At 36.1% G+C, this 22,381-nt stretch overlaps 2 protein-coding genes across 2 annotated transcripts; both read left to right on the top strand.

Annotated features, from left to right (window-relative positions):
- The first annotated feature begins 1,929 nt into the window (after positions 1-1,929).
- LOC128155857 (myosin-2 heavy chain-like) lies at positions 1,930-7,446 on the top strand. The gene is made up of 4 exons (XM_052817735.1): positions 1,930-2,924; positions 3,029-3,177; positions 4,461-4,624; positions 4,761-7,446. Exons 1-4 carry the CDS (start codon positions 1,991-1,993, stop codon positions 6,691-6,693), a joined length of 3,180 nt encoding a protein of 1,059 aa, XP_052673695.1. The 5' UTR covers positions 1,930-1,990; the 3' UTR covers positions 6,694-7,446.
- A 673-nt stretch (positions 7,447-8,119) lies between these two features.
- Positions 8,120-21,956, top strand: LOC128155650 (uncharacterized). Its single transcript, XM_052817462.1, is given in 8 exon segments — positions 8,120-8,224; positions 8,516-8,713; positions 8,815-9,498; positions 10,274-11,037; positions 14,676-14,755; positions 18,322-18,338; positions 18,341-18,359; positions 18,656-21,956. Coding segments are annotated over 7 exon segments (4,785 nt in total). The 5' UTR covers positions 8,120-8,224; positions 8,516-8,580; the 3' UTR covers positions 21,744-21,956.
- The last annotated feature ends 425 nt before the right edge of the window (positions 21,957-22,381 follow it).

The raw sequence follows: 22,381 nt of genomic DNA, 5'->3' as shown, positions 1-22,381 counted from the left end.
TTTTTTCCTTATTTTACCGCTACAATTTAAAGTTTGATTTTAATTTTGATCAATTCCAAGATTTAGAATCTTCTTCAAAATTTGGATATTCATATTGTCCCATATGGTTTCTTTTATAGGTTCCTGTGATATTTGTTCAGATAACGATTTAGAAATGAAAATATTTTACGAGTATGTGTAAAATGCAAGAAATAATATTTTTGACTGAAAAAAATTGTAAAATATGACCTTTTGACACGAATGATATCAACAACAATGTTGACAGAATATAACCAAAACTTCAGCCAGTTTAAGTAGAATGTTTTATTTCTGATTAAATAAGAATTATTCTTTAAGATTAAAAGCATTTTAATACTAACGTTTGTTTAACAGTTCTAAAATAAATCGAGTCGTGTTGAGACGCGTACACATACGTATTAATTTTGTAAACATGTGAGAACTTGAATATTATTCATACCTTACGCCAAAATTTGATTTTAACTTTGGAACTCTTTTTATTTCATCGCTCTTGAATACATGTTATTTTCAAAATAAGATTTTGGTGTGTACTGTAAACCCCTTTTTCACGGTGGCTGCGTTACAGCTTTTCTGTAGGGCGAATTGACATGCTTATTTTAGATAACTAAATAAGGAAATATGACGTGAGGCAGGTGATTCGGCAATATTTATCAATTTGCCCTGCAAAAGAACTGTGTCACATTTTGCATTCTGTGTATATAACACATCGTTTCACATTTTAAAAACATATTTTTAACATACTGATATTAATTTTTATCATCATTATGGAAGTGTCATTTTGAAGTCACACGACGCTATGCAAGTGCAACGTTATAAGCAAAAATCGAAAATTACGCTCACATTATTCGGTTTGACGGTTAAACACTTGGAATAATAGTTTATTTTAATTCTTAATCACATTTGCAGACAATGAAAAATATAAATGAATTAATATTTCTGAAACAAGTACCCTCATAAATTCAACGCTGTGTGCAAACAAGTTTTGCTAACACCTAACGCACTTTACTCAAGGATGTTCGATTGTCGTGGCCATATTATGACTGTATTGGTCTCCTAAAGAAGAAGGACTCTATACAAAAATTAAAAAGATAGGAAAACATTCAAATTTAACATCAATCTTCCAAATTTTTTTTTACTAAAAAAAATAGTTTATAGGTAAACAAATCATATCTGAACTGAGGTTTTTGGTGGATCTGATGATTAATTTGTTGACCATTGAGCCTTCTTAATTAATTTGCACACACAGTTGTAATTATGATTTTAAAATGTTTTTAAAAAGATTTATTGCTTTTAAATTTTGAATTTAGATATTTTAAACTATCAATGAAATTATCAATGTATTTTACGGAAGAAATCTACTGTTTTACTATTTAATTGAATAAGAAAAAAGATTACATGGAAGTTTTAAGACTTGCATAAAAAATATTTTCTGTATACTAGTACGTACTTCCGCATTTTGGTATAATATTATCTAACTGATTGAATATCGGGAAGCGAAAAGCATGAATAATTTAATTGGAATTTGAAATCTTAACTCAAAGCTAATTTCTAATTTCGTCTTATACGTAAATCAAAACAAAGACATGTAAACTAATTTAAGAACCTGCTAACGTTATCAAAAAATGCATGTAATTCATAAATCGTATTGCAGTCCTTTATCAAGGAAGTATTTGTATAAATAATTACAAGTATCATATGCCTCGTCTTATCGATTCATAAAACCAGCTAAGTTTTGGAAGCAATTTTTCTCATGAAAAATGTGTTAGACGTTTATCAAAAACAGATTTCCTGCGAAGCGATCTTTAAACTGCTTTTTTTTAGTCCATGCCGCAAATTCATGAGAGTCCATAGAGAATAAAATTGTAAACGTTATTCTAAGCGGAGGATATTATGACGTCATGTGTCTCCTTATTTGCCGCGTTGATATTTGTTTACGTCGTCGCCAAGACATTTCACAAATAATGTAGGAAATATGAGTTTATTTTCCGATGGCGTTGTCCACCAAGATATATCACGGACGTCAAACTGCAGCTTTGAAAATAGAATATCAAGATGGACGTGCATGTTGGAAAAACAACCAGACGGGGACAGCGAATTTATAGGTATTTGTTCTAACCAGCAGTGTAGACCGGAAACAAACTTGAAAACTAAAGTGAACATAAAACAGGATAAAGCTCTCTGTGCGAAATTGCCAATACAATCTGACGATCCTCGCCAATCAATTTGTAAGTATTGTCCGGAAGTTTTAAAAGAGACATCGAAAAGTCGCTTCTATTCGTCGGTTAATGGTCATAACACAGACGTTGATTTGGTGAGCAAACTCAACTCTCAATGGGTGAATCTTGTGAAAATTCCGATAGAATTACGGGGTAGCGTCACTTCCGGTAACGAGATCCAAGGTTTCATCGGGTTGCTGCAGAAACAAATAAAGGGAATAGAATCGTTTTCACCCGTGTTGAGCAAATCAGAACATTCATTAGAGCAGAAGGACGAAGAGATTCGGAGGAAACTCCAGGAAAGAAAGGAGGAGGAAGAAAATCAGAAGAGGATTCAGGAGAAGAAAGAAGAGGAGCTTCAGAGACAAGCAGAAGAGGAAAAGGAGGCGTCTTTGGAATCGATAGAGAGGAGAAAAGCGACAAAAGCGTTGAAATCCAGTAGAGATCTCGAATTACAGAGGGGCCTTACAAAAAGACAGAGAAAGCGGCAACTAGTAAATGAAGACTCTGAAATCGCTGTGGGTCAACAAGGGAGAGTTTCTTTAGAGGTCAACCATACTATCACCGAGTCGCACCAGTTGCTACACGTGAAGACGATCATCGGCCTGCTCCATTCCATCATTGATGTCATTCTCTTCGCCATGTCGGGCTCTTTAGTGTTCGATTTAAACGATGCAGAAATTTGGAAAGGTGTGGAAAAGTTCGACGATGTGCAATCTTGATTTTAATTTAATCAAATTTTTCAATAAATTATATCATATTCTATATATGCATACTTTTTGTTTATGTTATAGGTTTTGCAATAAGATGCAAAGAACTTGAGTCACAACTGGGGATTTTGACGAGTAATTTTCTTGAAAAGAAAATAGCGGAGAAATTGTCAAGAAAACAGAAGCGTGAGGACAACGTTCTCGATTTGATAGCTTCCTTCGAGGAGCGCCCGGTAAGGCTTATATCAATTACACATTGTGATTGTGTTCTTTCCTCTAAAATTTTTTATTTTGATATGAGTGTCTGATTTATATGGATTTTTTTTCTTTTTTCTTCTTTTTTTTTGGGGGGGGGGGGGGGGAGGGGGGGGGGGGGGGAGAGGGGAGGGGATGTTAATTTTTTTTCTGTTTTTATTGTTTGTTTTGACAAATTCTCTTTGAATGTATTTCATTCTGTACAAGATCTTCATCGATGAAATCATATTTTTTTGGGACAAGAACGCAGTTACAAGACCGTTTTGTTTCCTATAAAAAAAAATATATAGGTACAAGTTCATACCACTGAGTACATGTTTTTCAAACAGTTGACATGATGTTAAAGCAACATAATAAGCAACAATAACTTATATAGCTATTCTTAAAAACAATTAAACAAATTTGACAAAAATAATGAACATTTTTTTCTAATAAAAATAAAATAGAATTTACAGGCAATAGTGAATATAGGGTTATTTACATTAAAACTGCTAGAAAAAATATGAATTGGTCACTGCAAGCTTATACATGTTAATGATGTCTTTGTGAAACAAATTTTAAACATGTTACGAATATTAAAAAACAATGAATTCGGGAAATAAACAACTCTCGAGATTATATATTAATGCAAATTTCATTTTTCATAAATATTGTTTGCGAATTCCACAATGCACTCTTCTTTATTTTTTATTTCGATTAGAAAATATTGTTAAGTAAATTGACGGTAATAAATTGTTCACGTTCAACTTTACCAAAAGTAATGTTTCTGCAATCTCTGTATATGCAGGGACAAAGCATCGGAGGTGGGGGTGGTGGGTGGGTGGGAGGGGCGAGGGGACACAACCTGCCCCCCCCCCTTCACTTTTTCTAGCAACAAACTTTTTTTTAAATTTACATATAAAAAAGTAAATTAAAATGGAGTTGCCCCCCCCCCCCCTCCTAATTTTTTGGTTGCATGAAAAGAATTTGAATACAGAGGAAGGAAATAACAGTAAAATTGAGGTAATATTAAATTATAGGTACGCTATGCTCTGACCCCCCCCCCCCCCCCCACCCACGGATTAGGATTTTAATTATTTTGAGGAATTGGGTTTATTATTTTTTTTTTTTTTGCTTGTCAAGATTTTTTGAATGTGTTTACCCCCCCCCCCCACCCTTATTTTAAAAAAGGATGCTACGTGCCTGATATGTATATGTAAATGACTGTACAATATCTGGGGGGTTTATTATATGATTGTTAATTGTTCCTTGCTAACATTAGACCAAGTCCAAAGTAAGGAAATTACGGAAAGCCACGGAAGTCTTGGTGGAAAATGAGCGACAACTCGGCCTGATCCAGGGAGAAATTATTTTCATAAAAGATATCACCTTGATTTCTGAATCCCTCAGAGATCTGTTTAACTTTATGGATGCCGAGTTATCAAAGTAACGTATATTCATGCACCCAAGATTTTTGAATACTTTAGATGAACAATTATATATAATTAAAACAGTGTTTGAAGTGTTAGATTGGTTTATTAACATGTAGATAATTATTGTTCCTGCGTTTTGATTTTGACAGATGTGAAAAGGGATCAAAGTCAACAAGAGTCAAGAGTGGCAGAATAAAAAGAAGTAGAGAGATTCGGGATGAGAGTGCCTCCAACGAGAACCAAGCTGCGGGTAGAAAACGACCGGAACAGGCAGGGCCGTCATCAAAGGGGGTGAAAGCAGGAGAAACCCAGGAAAAACCCCAAGGAGACGATCCCTCTCCCTCAAAATCAAAGGATGAAAAAGCAAAGGATGAAAAACCGAAGGATGAAAAAGCAAAGGAAGAAAAAGCAAAGAATGAAAAACCAAAGGATGAAAAATCAAAAGGTGGACCATCCACAAGTGGAAAATCACCAGAAAAGGGAGACATCAAAGACCAGATGGTTCAAGCCATTCAAGGGAAAGTGGGCGAGATAGGGGAACAGTTAGGAGGGCAGGTCAAGCAAATGGGGGACCGGGTTTTTCAGGGTTTGTTTCAGAAAGCCAAAGACTTGACAAATCTGAATATAAACAATGGAACAGGTGCTATGGACGATGTAGATGATTTGTATCATGAATCTAACAGCCTGTCGTCCACTGACGACGACTCTGATAGTGAGTTAAGTTGTTCTGGGGATTCCAGTGAAAAAACAAACAACGTCAGAGGAACAAACATTCTCAACTTAATGCACACAATGCGAAGACTTTTTAAGCGCAAAGGGAAGCGGAAGGGAGAACTGCCAGCGGGCGGTAAGCCCGAGGAATGCTTGGAATTTTCATCGCAGATAACCAATGAGATCATGATAGATGAAGATTCGTCGGCAGATGATGACGACATCTCGGACATCACAACCAATTCTGAAGAATCGGAGGAGAGAGCAGGAACATCTAAATGGCGCCAAAAACAGCAGACGAAAATGCCAATATCTGAAACTGAGACTGAAAAAAGTGATGATATTTCTAGTGCTAATAATGTAGATCTGTCTACGCATTCCAGGAAAAGAAACCAAAGTACAAAGTACAATAGCAAAAAACACAAAGTTAAGAGTCGGGTATCTTCCGTGTCCGAAAGTTATTCCGATTCGGAGACAAACGCTGAAGTTTCAAAAATAGATGATGCTACATTGCACCCACGGGTAAAACAAACCACCCGTAGCCCCAAGTCAAAATGGCAAGCTGTCACCAGGGATCACAGGAGAGCCTTTTCCCCTTCAAATGATCGCAGAAAACAAACCACCCGTAGTCCCAAGTCAAACTGGCAGGCTGTCACCAGGGATCACAGGAGAGCCTTTTTCCCTTCAAATGATCGCAGAAATGATTATCAATCATCACAGCCAAGAGGACAATCTATACACGTAGGCGGGCCGAGGTTATCATTTAACATAGGGGACGTTGGGGTGAAGTTTTCTCCCGATGGAAAGTACATCGGAAAGGAGCAGGGTTCATCTAAACAAAACAAAACAGAGCAACCATTCTCAAAAGAGAGCAGTCCTGCGGATCAACAGGTTAATACGGCCGGAAGTGGAATGTTTCCGAGGCTGAAACAGTTGTCATTTTATGAAAAGCCGGAAATACAAAATACGATGACTTTTGAAGAAGATGGGTCTGCCTCGAGTTCAAGTGTGGAAGAAGTCATCTTATCTCCTTCCAAAGACGCCGTAGAGTTCGTCACGTCGTCTCTATCTGATTCCAGTATTTACACCAAACCTGTGTTCGAGGAAATTCGGGAAACGGAAAAGGAGGACAAAGCGGAAAAAACAGAAGAAACGGAAGAAAATGTGGCACCAGTTATAGCCGTGGAAGATCCGTTACCGACAAGGGTGGGAAGGGTGGCTAAGAAGGCCGCAATGTACACTTGTACAATGATCTCTCTTGGTCTAGGATCGTGGTCCATTCATCAGTCGTATAAATGTTACTCTGAGTGCAGGCTGGACTGTTTTGATATGTCCGGATTTGACAAGCTTCTGGAATTACGACATTTGTAGATTGTGTTGTTGTTATTTATATAAAGGGTATGGAAACTGACATATGGCAAACTCAGTAGAGAAATGTTGTGTTACATAACAATAGAATTTAGACGTGAACGTGTTGATTGTCCATTATTGTTTCTTAAATATTTCATAATTGTATTCTATCATGTAATTGGAATACCAAATTTTACACAATATACATTAAGTGCAATGATGACATTCTACATAAAACAGTTCTTTTATTGTGTGAACTGCTGAACATGTACATATTGAGAGCAATTCAAACTCGGTATGTCGTAACAGTAGATGGATGTACAAAAAAGTAGACACTTAAGTTTTACTTAACTCAAGTTCTAGTTAAAGAATCTGCTACTGTAACCGTTCTCTTAATTTATGTTTTTAGATTTTAATGTCTTTTGTTGTATGTTTATTAAAACGTTTTTTTTAAAACCAAAAACAGAATGATGTGCTTTGTGACCCGAGTCATTCCGTTCTTGTATAGTTGTTTGATCCATACAAATATTGAAATAATGTTTTAACTGCGTTTGTTCTTTGATCTATTATAGAAAGTATTTTGTTGTTTTTGGGTTTTTTTTTTTTTTTTGATAACTTGGTTTAATTGTTTGAACATAAACAATTAGAAAAATGATCATGCTTATGTTTAACTTTTTAAAATTTATTTTGGAGAAGGGTGGGGCCTGGAGTATTGTTCTTTTAAAAAAAATTTAGTCGTTTTCATTGTTGACATCGTATAAAAGATTAAATAAATAAAACAAGCAGTTCGTGCATTTTGTACTTCCTAAGGGAAGAGTAATTGCCTTAGTGGTTTTAAAACAGTGTGTCACAAGCTAGCATTAGCAACAATCATAAAATATTCATCAATTTACATGAGAATGAGGAATTTCTTGGATTTAATTCAGAATTATTATGTTTGATTTCTTTTCAAAAGTGCAACCCAATGGTGAACAATCTCAGTAGGATTTAATAGTAGTTTAATTTTTTATTTGATTTTAACAATTTACGTAAGAAATCAAGATACAATCGCTAACCCAACAACCCCACCCCAAACTCCATATGTCCTACCATACAATCACATGTGCTGCGAGAGTTAATTAATGTGCACATGCATAATTTATCCTACAATAATCAATATCGAAAAAACAATTATTAAGCACTAACCAATCAATGTTAGATAGCCTAAGCCTAATCTCAATGAATATGCAGAACGACCGAAAGACGGGCCGATATCGTAGTGTCGTCACTTTAAAACAGTGTGAATAAAGTTTCCAGAAACAAGACAAAGGGTCCAACGTCTATTGTTCGTTTTTTCCTGAAGTTAATGGCGGCGGATTTGAGCGCGAAACACATCCCAGGTAATAATGGTGTAGACCTTTAAATTGTTTGGGTATGAATTTGGCTCTTGTTTACCTTTAGAATAAAAACCTTTACAGGATTACGTTGAGCTTGATCGATATTATTGATCCGAACCTAACAAGACAGGTATGCATTTTAAATTATGTAAAGAAACTATAGGAAACGAGTTAAGGTAAGCATATTTTGGAATCACTCGTACCGGACTTCATAACTATTTTGTTCAACGTAGCATTCAACTCTTTTAATGATATCTTGAGAGAATTAATCTTGTTAAAAGTGCATAATTTGTAAACCTAATTTTTATAAAGTAAATTGAAATATTCCTGTCCAAATGCTGTACATACTATTGGTTGTAAATATACGCTGACTCCATAATCTATAATCTATAGGAAACATTTAAAATATATGTATTAACAATTGAATACAGTAAATTACTTTAAGTCAAAAATATTTATTTCGAAAGGTTACATGCTCAGCTGTGCTCTACATGACAGAGGCACAGAGGAATGAGAAAATTCGGGCGGGATAATGACGGCGATCGATGTTGCCACCCGACATCGTCAGGTCACCATCTTACAATGCATGGTTGCAAAGGACGAGGACGAAATCATATGGACGCTATCCATGAACAAAGACATCATGAAAAAGGAAATAGGATTCGGTAAATACCTGACATCATAGATTCCATGTATTTGCATTTCTATAAATGAAAAAAAATTGTTCTGCATCAATGCATGAAATATTGTGTTTGATCTTTTACAGAGTACGAAAGTCGTAATCGAATGTGTATTTGTGGACAAATGTTCGAGAAACTACGCCACAATAATCACATATTTCACATCGAAAAGTTATCGGGATGGGTATTAGAAGGACGGTGTCCGCACGTTGAGCAGACGACAGACAACGTTCCGCAACATGCAGCAACTACGTTTTTGCACTGCGCATGTGCTCTAGGGAAGTTAAGAGTCATCAAATTTCTAGTTCATGAACACGACTGCTCTTTAAACGAACCAACGAAAGCGACATTATTTGCTCCGATTCATTTTGCAATCTACAACAAAGATATAAAATTATTTAATTTTTTGATCTCAAAGAAAATTAATGTTAACGTCTGCTGCAGAGGAGAAGAAAGATATTCAGCTTTAATGTTAGCAGTTTTGGAAAATGCTGATGAAATCGTCAAGATGTTGTTGAAAATGGAAAGTCTGCAAAAGAATTTTGTAAACTCGTACCAAAAGGGCGCATTGTGTTGCGCAGTAGAAATGAACAACAAGAGAATGGTCCAACTTCTAACAGACAATGGCGTCATGGCAACTCCAGGAACTCTGTATCGGGCCGATATCTATGGTGATGATTACATCACTGGGCGCGTGCTCCAGACACGTGATGCTGATTTTTATACCCCACAACAGCAACATACTCTGATTTACTCAGCTGTTGTTAAAGGTAAGTACATGTACACCTATAATATAAGTAAAGCCAAGTCCGAAACATCTGTTAAACGACAGAGATTTCGGAAACGGCTTGGCTTTTTTTAGCGATTTTGTAGCTGCAGGACTGTAGCTCCCGGTCTGAAAAAATTCGGATGGACGACTTGGGAGCTACAGTGCCTCCCATAGTAAAAAAAACTGCAATTTACGGCGCACAAAAAATTGCGCTATTTTTGGACTGATTAATCTCAATTCCGAACACATTCTGTACAAATATTTGATTCCAAAAATTTCCTCGGACAATTTACTACATATATCGTCACTTTACTTGCCTCTGATATTCTTTTAAACACCATCACCAGCCCCGTAAAATGAAGTGGTGCAGTTTGTTTACATGACGTAAATTAATACACTTTATTTCCGGAGGTCGGTTAATTAGCATGTTTCAGAGAAAGTCTGAGGCAAGTAAAGTAACAATATCAGTAGTAAATTGTCTGAAGAATTTAATGGTACTAATTGTTTTCACAGAATTTGTGTGAAAATAAGGTTAATCAGTCCAAAACTAGCGCAATTTTTTGTGCGCCGTAAATTGCAGTTTTTTTTACTATGGGAGGCACTGTAGCTCCCAGGTCGTCCATCCGAATTTTTTCAGACCGGGATCTACAGACCTGCAGCTAGCGATTTTGATACTTGGCATGCCAGAATTGTCAAATATCAAAGTCGTGAACATTAATTATTTCGGACTATTGGAAAGCCTAGACTTCCACTATTTGATCGATCATTTCTTTTAGGCAAAGTGAATTCTTTGAAGCTACTTTTAAAACATGGCTTTCAACTCAATCATCGCCCTGAGTATCTATGTCCCGTGGAGGAGGATCCATTATTCCACGCCACTCTGCAAAATAACCCTGATATGGTTCGCGTTTTGTTAGATCATAAAGCTGATATTAGCAGAAAAATATACGGCACGACGTCGTACGATTTGGCGAGAATTTTAGATTTAAAAGATGTTTGTGTCATCTTGAAGAACGAACTAGAGAGAAAGCATCTACTTGTGAAAGCAGAACTGCAGACAGATTCTAGCCCCTTCATGACGATTTTAACCCTTGCAGGAGTGAATAAGAAGGAATTCATATCCAAGCTTGTTTTGAAAGGACTTGACATCAACGATACTGCAGGTCATGGGTTCAACCCATTGCACGAGTCCATAAACCGCGAAGACGAGGCAATGGTAAAGCACCTGTTGCAGTGTGGGGCGGATCCTAACAGACAGAGCGCCGAGCCCGGATATATGACCCCGCTACACATAGCCATCATCAAAGGTAACCTAAATCTCGTGAAGATGCTGCTCAGTTTAAACGTCAAGATGGAGGTTGACCGTCCCGTTCTTGTTTTATGGGGGTCAGACACTTACTATACGGACTGGATTGCGGACCCTAAGATTATGCCACGTCATCGCTCGTCGTTATGTGACGCAGTGTGCCGGAACTTCGTCACCATCGCTCACTTCCTGTTGGAGGCGGGAAACGATATTGCTGAGGAAGACCCCGAGAGCATTAAATTCATCATTAAACATACGAAAAGTGAGAGTATTCGTAGACAGTTACTAGATCACATGCAAACACCTCGTAGTTTAGGGGTTCTATGTAGGAATTACCTAAGACGCATGCAAAGACATGACATACAGGAGTTTGTGGAGAAGCAGGAACTTCCGCATTCGTTAAAGCAGTCTCTATTGTTACAAGACTCTATAGAACCTTCGCTGTTTGTTAAAAGAGATAATAAATATGTTACTTGTTAGTCTTTTTTCTTTTCTTACCTATTTAATTAAATTTTAGAGTTTTTATTTCAACAGATAAAAAATTTAAAACCTCAGACAGCGTCCGCATTTCAAAACTAGTTTTGCAAAGTCCAAGGTCTAAAACCTGTCTTTTAGTGAAAAAAAATGAGAGAAAAAGTGAGGCGCTTGTCTTATAGGTTGATGACTCACCAAACATTATTGATATTTCATTGAAAAGAGTGCTATTCCAGTGTCATTAATTCTTCTGGAGGGAGACAGTGGAGAATATATTTAATGCCCGTTGTTCTAAATATTACGCAGCATTTATTCAGGTTGTATAGCAGTTTTAAACTATGAAAGCCTACATGATCCAGTTCTAACCAGTTTATCGATTTGGTCGAAACCTTCAGCAACCTAAGAAAAATCACGGACTGCATGACACAATCATAATGATGTCAGAATGATCATAATTATGGTTGCAGAAAATATCTACATACCCTGCTAACGCGGGTCATACATTTTTTTTATGCAATATTAAAATTCAGCGAATTGATATGCATTTAATCAGCTGCGTTAAAAAAAATTACACTCGGTCTTACTGTCCTCCAAATAGGATATCCACTTTCTAAAGAACCTGGGTTTTTTTAAGCAGTGACATTATACAGTGTTTTAAAAGTAGGTATATTCTTTGTCGTCTTATACCTTCAGGTTCGCAAAATGACATGCACGTGTAATTTGAGCAATATACATGTTGGCATCGTCATGAATTTTAGCATCGGGATCAATTACCTGTGTCTATTATGAACTTAAATGAAATGATGTTACCCTATATCTTAATTCATACATATATATACCGAAGAGAAGATTACTCATTCAACTAATGTTACATAGCCGATGGGCTCCCTTTTCTGTATACTAGTAGGTAAAAAGCAGTGACAATATTTAATGCTAAGTAGGTATATTCTTTTTCGCCTTTTTTCAATTTTTTTTATTTGATAGGACCTCAAAATACAGTTTAAATGTTTAGGAGAAAAGTCATCTGTTGAAATGACTTGCTGTAAAGTTTTCGATAATCATCTACCCTTGAAGCAACTTTTGCAAATGCAATGCATGAAAAGTGACATAGATAAATACATTAATTTTCTTTACATTTTGAAAAAGGAAAAAATGGATTTTTAAAAAGCAAAGTCATACCAATACATAATTTTTAGAGCTAAAAATGCATGTATGTTATTTTTTATGATTATTTTGATTTGACAAAATAGGAATAAAAAGTAGGTGTTTGCTGAGCAGTTTGATTGTTGTCACTGTTTATTGGTCACGCAAAAGTAAAAATTTATCAATATCATAGCCAGAAAATGAAGGTTAAGTTTTTGTTTTGATTTTTGTTTTGTTTGTTTTTTTGTTCTGTTTTGTTTTTGCTTTTGGTTTTGTTTGTTTTGTGGTTTTTTTGTGTTTTTTTGTGGGTTTTTTTAGGGGGGGGGGTTGTTGTTGTTGTTGTTGTTGTTGTTTTGATTTGGTGTGAAGGGGAAAAAGATATGTCATATGTATTTTTCCAGTACATATAAATTAACCAGCAACCTGCATCTTTAAAGTGTTGCCTGAAAAGAACTGAGACGATATGTAAGTTATCAGAAGGAACGTTACTTTGATCAAGAGACCTTGCAAAATGTTAATTACGACGCGCTCCTGTACACACATACGTGTATTCCTTACAAAATCTGAAAATAACAAGTTTTGGTTGTTGTTGTTGTTGTTTTTTAACGTTAACAGAAAGTAAATATTTGAATTATCTAGAACAGATCTGGGGATTAAAAAAAGAGTCATTCCATTCCATAATGCGACTTTACAGCGAATTGCCTGCACTTCCAGATAATGTGATAATATATTTTATGCACATGTACAGCTGCTAGATTAAATATTTAGTTCAGATTGATATTCCACACCTCCAATATCTAAAAGTGAAGAAATGGTCCATGCTTATACTATTATGTGTTTTGTTTAAAAATGGAAATTGAACTAATTATTTATTTGTTGAAACTTTGAGTAAACAAGACTACTTCTTGTATATTAAAACATTAGTAACTTTACATCTATTTAATTAAATAGTGTGCTTTGCATGCATAAATCATGTGTAATTCTTGTTAATAATGTCAGATGGTCATGAGTTGGAATCTGATCGAGCTATTAAATTTGATTTTTATCTAATCCCTAAGTTAAGCCCCCATCCCACCCCTTATACTACCAAACAAGCACAGAAAATTTTAAATTAATTTGTCTTATACTGGTTAACACACTTGTACAAACTATATTTTTATAGATCTGACCATAATTTCCCGATTTTAGGGCCAAATTCTCGATTTTGACACGAAGCTTTGGGTACAAAATAATATGAATAATAATTTAATTAAGGATACCAGTTCTAAGATTAACACTTATATTATGTTAGCGCACTTTTATCGCGAAATTCCTAAAACGGTTACTCGGAGGAATCATTCTTTGAATATTACGAGGTGATAATTTTGGTCGGAACGTGATCAAATCCAATAAAGCCCGAAGAGCTTTATGATAGATTTGATCACGCCCCGACCGAAATTATCACCTTATAATATTAAAAAAATGATTCCTTATTACTTATATTTATATCATTTTAAGCCATCGTACGATTTAAATATAAATAAGCAAACCCCGCTGGCGCCTCAATTTGGCGTCATTCATTTTGTATTATGGTTTATATAGTACAAAATCGATACGTAGTGTTATCACAGGCAAAGACACTAGAAAATGTAAATATATATGTATACTTTGTATTTTCGAGGCTTTTTCTCGTGATAGCGACATTATTCTCTCGCGCTATTACGAGATATTTTTTTTTTCTGATGATTCGATAAATATTTGTTTAGACGTGATTCTTCTGAATAATAATTGGATAATTTCATTCTTGGATATATATGCAATATGCAGCAACTGTCAAAAATCGCCGAGTAATTCGGAATACCTCAAACATCCCCGTAAATGTATTTTTTAAATGTCAATCTATGGGTGAATTACACCTTGCGGAAACCAGCCATAATTTACGACAAACATAAAATCTGAAGATCTATTTCACATAAACTAACTTCATGTTTACTTAGATCAGCACTCTAATGATCTAACTTTTAAAATGCTCAAACAATTTTTACATTACAATGTACATGATATTTAGATAAGACATCAAAATGACATCATTGTTTAACTTACTCCAAACTCCTCAGAACATTGATGGCTTAATACCTCAAATTAGAAATATCGTCCAACCCCCCCCCCCCCCCCTATCACTTGACGGTTTTAGAGAAAGTTAGCGATGTTGTGTCAACAAGGCCGGGTATATTCTACAAGCACATGCTGATAAAAACAGGTGTTTTTGCTTGTAGAGTCAGTCAGTGATTCGCCCTGGAGACATGTGGGTGCGTTGCCGTGAGGATCTTGGGTGGGTTGTCTGTACCAAGGAAAGGTGGAGAGGATTTTCCGAAATTACTCTCCCGAAGATGAGTTTATAATTTGTTGCCTTTCATTGGAATCGAACGTTACTATTTCTTTCATCAAGGTAAAATCTGTTTATATATATATTTATTTTTAAAATGACATGGAAAATTTATTTTTATACAATAATAATAATAATAATAATGCATGGACTTTGAACTCTTTTATTTTTTACCTTTGTTAGTCTTGAAATAGTATATAAAGATTAAAAATGTGAATGGAATTTAAAGCAAGGGAATAATATTAGTTGGCAAAACTTATCTGATAAAAAAATGTAATAAAAATATTTAAAATATTCTACATTTTTGAAGATGGTTAATATACGTATTGCCAGTAACGAACGAGGCCAAAAATGTTTCAGTTTTATGACCATATCATTTATTCTGTGTCTCAATGAAAATAAGGGCACGGGGGAAATTTACATGAAAAAAATTTACATTTTTAAATCAGATAGCTCTAGATGCTGTTTCTTTGATTGCCCCAGCAGGCCCTACCTTCCAAGCCTTACTCGACTGAAGAATGCATTATAATGCCATTATTCAGATTTTTTTTTTAAATTGTTACAGTTGCTTACATCTACCGATCTTGGGCATAAACATTTTTTAAAAAACCCCAGTCCTCTTTTTAAAAAGAAAATAAATCGCGACAAACCGTGGAATGCATTTTGAGAGTTAAATCAATAGAGACTGAGATTTGTAGCCACGGGTTTTGTTTTGCGGTCTCTGCATTTAGTGATTTGGGTATACAATTGTATGCAGGGTGTCTTAATATTGGGACACGATTCTAAGTAATGCAGTGGGTCCATATCTTTAGAGATGATTAAGTTTGGGTTAATGTGGATAACGAACTTCAGCGGAGGTTTACTTAACTACATGAAATGATTAACGCTTGGTATTTGCATGACATTGTACATGCAACTTTTAAAACGGCGTAGAACACCACCATTATCAACTTTCCTTATCAAAACTCTCATCCTCAAATTCGAGATTTTACCTCAAAATCATCTAAAATTTTACCTAAATTTGATTTTATTCCATTTTTATAAAGGAAATCTGAGATTTTATCTCAAATTTATGCACATGGATGTACCTCTCTCTCTCTCTCTCTCTCTCTCTCTCTCTCTCTCTCTCTCTCTCTCTCTCTCTCTCTCTCTATATATATATGCAGAGATGAAGTGAAAGACTTCAAGGTGTTGGAGACGGCGGGTCCAAGCGACTTTGTGGTTCAGTAGAGGGGAGAATTGATATTGGGTGATGCATATTACTACAATGCTAATCTTATGTTTGAGAGAAAAAACCCTATTAAATGGGTGTTGTATTTCCCCTCTACTTAAAAGTTGAATGGTGTGAAAATGTATGAATGAATATATACAATTCACAAAAAAAATGATATCGGGTTTTTTTTAAAGTGAGCATACACAGAGTGTATATAATTTTTTTCTTACAAGACCCCATCCATTTGATTTTAATTTTACTTACAATCTGTTAGAATTATGACATAATAACTTTTTTAAAAATTATTTTTACTCATTTTATATCTGAATTTTTAAAAGTGATATTCAGAATATGGATTGTCGCCAAAACTTTCCTCTGTATTCGACGGTACAACGGCAATGGTCTACTGAGATCTTCTATAAGGGGGCCATTTTGAACTGAGATGATAGGCTTATACGAGAGTCGTAACCTTTTAATCAATGAAAGAGGACATTGTAAATTAAAGTTTTCAGTCCTCAAACTTCTGCTATCTTTTTATGCTAGGCAAAGAGAGAGGAAAATTTAATGTTTATGTTTCCGAGTTCAAAAGATAAATCATAATAAGTAAACAAGCGCAAGGGTTATAAAAGTTGTATAGACTATGATAAATGATGGATTTGTTGTGAGATTTACGTTCATTTATTATAACTGGAATTCTGTATATGTTCAGGACCATTTAAATTGAAAAAAAAATGAAGTGCCGTTTGTCGCTATAAAAAATCATTCGTGTGTGGATGTAAAGCATATTCATTCTAATACTACTAGTAGTTCGTCATTTTATATTTCTTACGCGTACATGTAGATCATTTGACTCATACCTGAATTCCTCACAAATTTTATAGTTATTTACAAGCAAGATACCAGTAAATGTTCGTAGTCATACATTGACTAGTAGATGAAGATGAATATGGGATGGAGGGGGAAGGGGTCCGTATCAAAAACTCACTAAGCACCCGTGTCCCACTTAGAATGTAATCTATTTTTATTCAGGTTAATTGAAGCACTCTTACTGAGCGATTTTTCGGGTTTATTTTACCGCAGATTGAATTAAGTTCACAATTTTAGATTAAGAAATTTCACGCCTCTGCTCAAAAGAATGTTTAAAAAGGTTGCCTTGAGTAGGGACGCATAAAGAAATGGGGGAGATTTCTGTCAACAGATGACTATTGCTAAGATCAATCTAAATAAATCATCAGATTCGCTCAAAGTACAGGTGCAGAAAGACTTAACAACGCCGAGGTTCCGAAAATGACGAATCGCTGTGCATTGGCTGCACGAATCTTTCAGCGATTTATAACGCCTTGCTTTCCACAGACTGAAAAAGAAATACATGTTAACAAAATATGAAAAAGGTCATTGTCAAAAAGTTCGAATCATTCCTAAATCTCCAAGCACAAACGGATTTAATGTTAATTTAAAACGATATCTGGAGTATTTTCTAGCTTCATGCAGGTAATGGTAAAGTATCGACTAATTTATCACAACGAAATCTACGCTGATATCTGCTCACAGTGTTTAAAGATTTACCTGTTATGAGATATGAAACCAGGTAGAAATCTTACCTAAAAATAGAATTGTGTCCGCAGTAATTTATTTAACTGGATGAGCCTGGATTAGAATTGTATCTACAGTTTGTTTTTTGGGGTTTTTTTTTTTTTTTATTTAGCTGGATGAGCCACTATGAAAATTTGTTTAATTTAACTTGATCAGTTCAAACACCAAATTGAAGTTCTAGTTTATCATCAAATTAGCAGAAGAATGCCAATAGGATTTTGTCTAATAGAAAACTTACTTTTGATCTGTAATGGTACAGAAACTGATTTATAATAATGACTCCATTATGTATAATGAAATTCACCTAAAAACCAATGGACCATCGCGTTCGTTAAATTAAGGTTGCCTCGTATCCCAAACGTATGTACAAATGTAGCTACAGATTAGGATAAGCGTAGGCAGGGAGCGACATATTTGTCTGATTAAAAACTCAGGTATTACCATTAATAATAATAATGCTAATCGAAAAAATCCTGTGTAGTTGATGGATCATCGAAAAAGATTTTTTTTTTCCAAAATAAAACTCGTGCGACGTAGCTGATTGATGGGTGAAAAGAAATATTTTCATATCTGGTTTATAAAATAGACAATGAAATTGCACAAAAAGATTTCTTCTATTGGATATGGGATAATACTGAGGGGGCTCCAGGTTGTGCAGATGACATAATAAAGTGTTAACCCACGTAGCTTATTAAAACCGGATTTAAATACCTGTCATTCATTTTCTCAGGTCATCGCCGACTTGGGTATTACTAGAGACCAGTCGAGGTAATGTATGCAGATAATTCTCAATTAAACTAAATAAAACGCATCGGAGTAGATGAAAACAAATTGAATGATTTCTAGATTTTTAAAGTAGTATGATGTGGTTAAATAAATGACTTTTTTTAGCAAAAATATCTTTTTCATTTAGTTTACAATAATAATGGAGAAAGTGTGTTTAAAATTTATAATTACGAACTTATTTTTAAAATATCGGTATAATAAAACAGTTTCCGCTCTTTTCCTGTAATGTCATCATGCTACTGAATTTTATGAGTAGTAAACAAGTTTTTGTTTAAAAGTAAAATAACTGCAACACGTGTCTTTGTAGAAATCATGAAGACATGCGTGTTGACATGGTTCTTGTTCGTCATTTCCGGGTTAACCAGTAGCACCCCCACGACAACACTGACCCCTGGGCAGCAGGCGCCCCCCATCGCACCACCAAATCGATGCGTCATAACTCTGCAAGACGAAACTTTCGCAAAGTTTCTGGACGATCCTAAAGTTGTTCTCACAGAGTTTAATTTTCAGCTGTTTAATTATTCCAATGACCCTTTAAAGACGGATCAGACCTACAACTACAAACCATGGCGGTGGCATCGAACACGCACGCAACATGGCCGCACGTTGTTAATGCTCTCTTTCCATTATGACGTTCTGTCCATGTCTATTTTGACCATTGGTGTAGAACACCATAATGTTGTGTTAATTGACCGTCCGTTTGGATGCTTTTACAATCTCACTGCTTCCGGGAGAATCCAACTGATCCGTGACCTAATTTTAGACAACTTCCGCCTAGAAGAAAAGTCCGGCACCAAAATACAATTTGAGACACGAACAGAAAGGACAGTGTACGTCTGTAACGAGGTCGTGAAGGACAACGATGGCTATGCGGAGTTTATCAACCGCTGCTGTAATCAAAACCCCGACAATAGCATCACATGCAGCGACGAAGTTCAACAGGGCTGGATACTACTGCTGCACATGTGCATTACGTTGGTTAAGGTGATGGTGTTTTTCTTTGCACCGCTGATTATGCCGGCCCAGATGTACAACGCCTCCTATGTAGCCGCGGAGTATGCCGTGAAGCTTTCCAAAGAGCTCAAGCTCAAAATGTTTGTGACTGAGAGTACTCAGACTTCCGTCAGATACAAAAAGAGGCTGACGCTGGAAGACATAGCCGATTGGAGGCGGTTCCGTGAGAAATTAGAGGAATGCCCGATGGATGAAATCGTTCCTATCAGTGTACCCGAGCTAAGAGTCACAGTAAAAGGAAAGAGGATCATCCCTGACAACGACCCACCGACCGGGATCTTCAGGACCTTGTACGACAACCTTATCCGTTGTAAAATCAAACGACTGGACCCTTTCACGGAATGTTGCGACTTGAGCGTGTATGCATCCCTTGAACCCATGATCAAAGCCAAGTGCACGTGGCACATGTGTGTACAAACCCTTGTTAAGGTGCTACTCCTGTTACTTATTCCACTTCCATTCTACGTACGCGTTATCATCTATTACTTCTTTGAAGAAGACGAAGTGATGTTTCGGAAACGTGTGATAGATAACTTGGGACTGAAGAAAGAGTTTGACTTCTACAAAGGAAACGTTATCCAGTATTTTTCTCCCACACACGGCGTTTTTATTGCCACCTATGTGTTCTATTTTCTCTCTGGGGTAATCCTGGGATTTTCCGACGAATCCGTCAGGGAAAAACTGAAAGCAATAGCGAGAGACGCTTTGCAGGATATGGCCAACGTGTCGCGAACAAGTGTTTTGCAAGTTTTGTTGCGCATTGGTTTGTGGCCTTTCAAGAAATGTGGACTTATTGCTATAATCGTTGCACCTTTGTATTCATTCATCGCTTTTCCTGTGTGTGCAGTGATCTTTGTTCTTTATTGCATTCCCACTTTGTATCTATCATATAGACTTATATTTCATGCCCGAAAAAAGTTTGATGACGATACATGTAATTATGAATCAGAACCCGAAAAACCTTTAAGCAAGAAAAAAGAAAAACTTAAAAAGGTCCAGAAAAAGTTGTCTAAAATTGATAAAAGCATGCATAACCGCCTAGCTCACATGAATGAAACAAACAACAACGCCGCTGCGTGGGGTCAAGGGAAGTTCAACGCAGTCCGTCGCTTCTTGATTCAGTGGATCGTGGGTCTGTTCTGTCTAGCAGTCCTTTACGCCATCATCCTGATCATCGTGGAAGCGGTGGGTTTGATTGTAGAGGTTATGGCTTTCACGATGATGGGGATTATCATCAACGCTGGAAGTACCCTTCGTTACGTTTCAATGGCGCTTCTAGTGATCGTATACATGCACGACTGTTACAATAATGTGTACGAGAGTTATCTCACCTTTGACAAGAGCGTCGTGGAAGACATTATGGACAGAGTGGAAGATCTGAAGACGGTCGCTAGTTTGCCCTCCAACATGCAAGAAAATGTGGCGTTTCAGGTGAAACCGGTTGAAGCGGTGGATGAAATCCCAACTACTCTGACATTTGAAAAGAAGGATCCTTCATGGAAGATCGGTCATTTGTTATTGTTTCTGGATTCTTGCGACACTCCCAGAATTCCTCTCCGGTTATTCCAGAAAGTTTGTGAAATCCGAGTCCATGGTGCGCCAGGACCAGTATATATAAATCTCCTAAGCGCAACCGGAAAATTCCTCATTATTGTTGTTTTTCTTTTCTTTGTTATGATCGTTGTCATGGCATTCGGTAATGTCCACCAAGTTTCGTCGACCAATCAGACTTTAGCGACCCTAGCTGGAGGATTTGTGCCGATGCTCTTGAAAAATGTTCTTCCAAGAAAATCCGTGAAACTCAACTTAAAGACGCTAAGTTTCAAAGGGCAGATTGATGAAATAATCTGCGACTTTAAACAAAATTGGCCTATTTATGACTTTGTTTTCAAGAGAGAGGATGAGGTCGAATCTGAGCCCGAAGAGGAAGACGATATAGGGGGCAAAGAAAGAAAACAAAGTTTAGGAAATGTAGTTGACGACCCAGAAGGTGAAAAGGCAAATCCCGCAGACGACAAAGGAAAAGTCAACGACAAACTAGAAAAATACATGAAAGAGGGACGCGAGAAGAAGCTCTACACGGAAAAACGGCAGAAAGGACTAAATGGCATCATAAAGGAAAATACTGAAAACAATTTAAGTGTGGAAGAAGCTTCTCGTCGATTATCCGTTGTGGATGACAATTTTGTTGATCTTTTTATTGACCTTAGTGTGGCTGATACTTCTATACCGTGGCAGATCTACGGCTCTGCAGAAAGTCTTCAGTCAGCCTCCATGTTACCGCCCGACTACGAAATGGAGGTGAAAGCTCCGCCATCGATTCCAGAAATCAGGGTAGATGCCTATCCTTGAGATGACTGCACAAAACAATGTATTGTATTTCAAAGTACATCTCCTTTGTATATAAATGTTAAGTTGTTCAATGATGTGGATTTTTTTTTTCAATGCATCGCGTATCTTACACAGTCACACTTGAACACATCGAATAAAAAATATATTAACCTGACTGATCTCAACAGAACTAAATTCACGTTTCATGTTTAAAAATAAATATAATAGATTCTACGAAGTCGTCTCTTTGATTTTGTATTACTAGAAAGTCTGAATTTATTTCAAGTCTCAATCAGTGAAGTATATCCAGAAATTATCAAAGCTTTTTGGTAAATTAAATGTCAAGATAACAATCTTCTCTAAAAGAAGGAAATACGTTGAAAACAAGTCCCTATAAATCAATAAATAGCACTGATTGATTGTCAAATATCGAGATCTAAGGCAAAACAGGATGTGTTTTGAAAAAAAAAAGGCCCAGGTCCCAAGAAAACAAAGTCCCATGGAAGCAAAGAACGGGAGCGTACAAAGCCTGTTAAATTCCCCGCATTCAGAATGTGATAAATACACAAATCACTTGCAAGCAATTTTGTTTCATGTGGAAATGGCATGGTTATGGTAAACATGGAAAGATATCAGTCACATGAACTTCACGTAGTAAT

The sequence above is a fragment of the Crassostrea angulata genome, chromosome 7 (assembly GCF_025612915.1).
Source record: "Crassostrea angulata isolate pt1a10 chromosome 7, ASM2561291v2, whole genome shotgun sequence".
In the NCBI taxonomy this organism is placed as follows: Eukaryota; Metazoa; Mollusca; class Bivalvia; order Ostreida; family Ostreidae; genus Magallana; species Magallana angulata.
Note: the sequence above shows the minus strand (reverse complement) of the source record. Positions and strands in the feature narration are given on the sequence as shown.

Bases quoted from the DNA above. Each gene is read 5' to 3' on its own strand.
- LOC128155857 (XM_052817735.1), top strand. From the start codon at position 1,991: ATGAGTTTATTTTCCGATGGCGTTGTCCACCAAGATATATCACGGACG. The intron at 2,925-3,028 runs GTGTGGAAAAGT...TTTATGTTATAG, and splicing joins CGATGCAGAAATTTGGAAAG to GTTTTGCAATAAGATGCAAA. The intron at 3,178-4,460 runs GTAAGGCTTATA...TGCTAACATTAG, and splicing joins CTTCCTTCGAGGAGCGCCCG to ACCAAGTCCAAAGTAAGGAA.